Genomic DNA, 3,259 nt, shown 5'->3' with positions numbered 1-3,259 from the left:
CTTTAAGCTTCGCGACTCAAAGCGGCAGAGTATTTCTTAGAGACACTGTAGTATAACAGATCTTCACAGCTCACCTGCAGTGAAGCCTTCACAGCTATTTCCAAATAGTTTATAGACAGGTTGAAATATTAAGTATATTTGAATAGTAACTGCATACATACTGTAAGAAGTCTTGACTGCTGTATTTTCCCTGTGTTTCAGATGGGAAGATAACTGTGTTTTGTTTGCAGCCTTCAGCTGTTAAAGCAGAAAACACAACTAAGAACAAGGTTCCTGCAAACACTGAATGAGTTACAGTTTTTCACTTGGAGTCAAAATCTTGTTTCTACTAAAATAAGGCCACAAAGCAGTATAGCTGCATCCTCTCAATGAAACAATTCAGAGCTGACAGAAAAATCATCAGCAGTCTGCAGCAGGCACATCAGGATGTTTTTTAAAAGTTTTTCTGTTGCTCATTCCACAGCATGTGTTATCATTATTAGAAACAGCTATTCCTGCAGGTCCTTGTCCGCTCAGCAGTGCGGCTAGAACAACAGAAAATCAACATACATATGATGAAACCTTCTTCACCTTCCATGTGTTAGTCTGCCTGACAGCAGCATGCTGACAGCCACACTGAACTGAGCTGACACATGCATCACACATCTGTTCACCTTCACAGCACACAACTTTGCAGATTTAATTCAGTCCATCAATCACTAAAATTCAGATGTTTCCCTTCACAGTAATGGCATTTGTTGACACTGATAATACTTAAAAGTTGTTTTGGGAGGGTCTTTTGGGTTTGGTTGGTTGTTTTTTTAAATACTCATTTTCCACTCTAATATTTTCAGCTTAAATTTAAATAATTGTCTGTTCCTTCCACGTAAGTTTTTCAGACACCTATAAAAGATTAAAGGCCTTTTTAAGGTTTAATTTCCCCCATATTAAAACAGGAAAAAAAGAAAAAGTGAACACTTTGTTACAAAAGTATGGAAAACAAAAAAGTTTATTTCCAGATATACAAAACACCTATTCTCTCATTTCTCCATCTTCTTCCTCTTCTTCCACACCTCTGATGTACAAAACATTATTGCACCTGTAAACAAAACCAAGAGTTTCCTTAGTTGTGTTATAGCCCTCCCCACATATAAAGCCTTAAGCATTTCCTGCTCTAGTGTAGCCTGATCACAGCCAAACCCCGCATGACAAATTGCTGCTGTTGACCATGTACATGTTTTCCACAATGTTCCTTACAACTGCACACACCTGCCTTCCCACCCCCCAAGTTTATAAAAGCAATAACTGGTTGACAATGCTGTACAAGAAATTTTTACTTTTGGCTTAACGGATAGAGTCAAGTTTAACTTTTCAGCATACAAAATGTTTTCAGTAACAATGTGTTAGCATATAATCACAGAATGGTTTGGGTTGGAAAGGACCTTAATCATCATCTCGTTCCAGCCCTCTGCCACATGCAGGGACACCTTCCACTAGACCACATTGCTCAAAGCCCTGTCCAGCCTGGCCTTGAACACTACTGGGGGGGGGGGGCATCTACAGCTTCTCTGGGCAACCTGTTCCAGTGCCTCACCACCCTCATATTATACAGTTTTTCCTAAACCTACTGCCACCTAGCTTAAAGCCATTCCCCCTTGTCCTATCACTACACACCCTTTTAAAGTGTTTCTCTCCAGCTTTAATGCCAAAGGATTGACAGATACAAAATAATCCAGAAAACTAAAGTTCTGTTACCCAAAACAGGATCATAAATGCTTCCTTAGAAATATTAAAAATTCATTCTTCCTGCCCTCAGAAGGGATATCAACATCACTGTTGCATTCACAGCCTTCACATGGAGCTACATTAGTGTCTTAGTCAGACAAGAAACACAGCATTACCAATACAAGTTTTAATACAAGTGGTATAATTTAATACAAGTGCTAAGATTTAGACAGCCTATCCCCACCACCAACACTCTCATTACCTTATCAAGACTTCACCCAGGTGTCCCGACAGCGCACCGTCTATATACTCCTCTGTGTTTGCAAGCTTGAGAAGGAAACCAGCAATAAAATCAGAATAATTACAACGAAAGGAGCTTTGCAAAGCACACGGCGGTTTTGCCCCGCTGCCCGCTCCAGCGGCAGGGAAGCCGAATGGCCCCGCCCTCACCGTCGAGGCGCCGCCGACCCTTCAGAAGCGCCCCACGTCGCCGGCCCCTCAGGACCGGGGCCTAGAGCCAGCGCGACAGCTCCAATCCCACATCCCTCACCTGCATGTTCATGTAGCCGTCGACGGAGACGAGGTACCCCTTGTACTCCATCCCCCACTTCAGCTTCACCATCACCGGCTTCCCCGTCAGCCCGTTCAGGAACGGCTTCGGGTTGAGGGGCAGGCTCTGTCGGGAGAGCAGACAGTCAGCGCGGCCGCCCCGCTCCCCCCCCCCCCCCGCCCCGCTAACGGCCGCGGCTCCCTCTGCCTGCGCGCCCCACGCCCCAGCCTTCCCGCGCTCACTGACGACACCGCCCTCACCATGGCGACGCGGCGCGGGACAGCGGCCCGACACACACAGGCCCACACGGGGAGGCCTCGTGCGCGCCGTGGAGCTGCAGCAGAAAGGACCGCCGCGCCGACCCGGCTTTTACTTCCGGGGGCGCCACTCTCACCTCCGACCCCTCGCCCCCGCCGCCACGCACTTCTCAATAGGTTGAAACTCCCCCACGCGCGAAGCGAAAAGCGGAGCTCCCATTGGCTTGGCGGCGCCGTAAGACTCGCTCATTGGCAGGCCCGGCTGTCCTTCCACCCGTCCTAACCAACCGCTCTGCGGGGCGGGGCTAGCGCGCGGCCACCGCGCCGGGGCGGAAGAGGTGGGTGGTGCTGCTGCTTGCCGAAGTACCTCAGGCTCCTGAGGCTTATCCTTCCTTCCTTCCCTCCCTCCCGACCCCCTTCTTGTGCCCTCCTCGCTGTCCCGCAGGTCCCAAAGGGCGAGCTTTGCCCCCTCGGACACCCAGCTGCCTTGTCTCCTCTTGGAAGCGGGGCGGGCAGAGCAGCGGCTGCCCTGCCGGCCGGGATGGGGGCACCACTGTGTCTGTGTCCCTCCCGGTAGAGTATCGCTTACTTTCTAGCTCTGGGTTATTTCCCGGCTCCGAGGGCCGTGCTCAGCTCGGAAGCGGTGGGGCTCTGCATTTCCTTCTTCCTCATCCCTCTCGGTGGGTGTCCACGAGGTGGCAGCGCCTGACCCGCGCGGTGGCTGCAGCACGTAGCGGGAGCTGCGGAC

The 3,259-nt window shown here is 50.1% G+C and overlaps 1 protein-coding gene across 1 annotated transcript; it reads right to left on the bottom strand.

Annotated features, from left to right (window-relative positions):
- Nucleotides 1-896: 896 nt before the first annotated feature.
- On the bottom strand, nt 897-2,761 carry SNRPF (small nuclear ribonucleoprotein polypeptide F). The gene is made up of 4 exons (XM_057431073.1): nt 2,649-2,761; nt 2,255-2,588; nt 1,967-2,031; nt 897-1,078 (listed from the first exon to the last, which is right to left on the bottom strand). Exons 1-4 carry the CDS (start codon nt 2,759-2,761, stop codon nt 1,012-1,014), a joined length of 579 nt encoding a protein of 192 aa, XP_057287056.1. The 3' UTR covers nt 897-1,011.
- Nucleotides 2,762-3,259: the final 498 nt, after the last annotated feature.

This window comes from Pezoporus wallicus, unplaced genomic scaffold (genome assembly GCF_028554395.1).
Source record: "Pezoporus wallicus isolate ANWC-B61680 ecotype Strahan unplaced genomic scaffold, APGP_CSIRO_Pwel_v1 scaffold_3294, whole genome shotgun sequence".
Lineage (NCBI taxonomy): Eukaryota > Metazoa > Chordata > Aves > Psittaciformes > Psittacidae > Pezoporus > Pezoporus wallicus.
The sequence above is the reverse complement of the archived record's forward strand: the minus strand, read 5'-3'. Positions and strand labels throughout refer to the sequence as shown.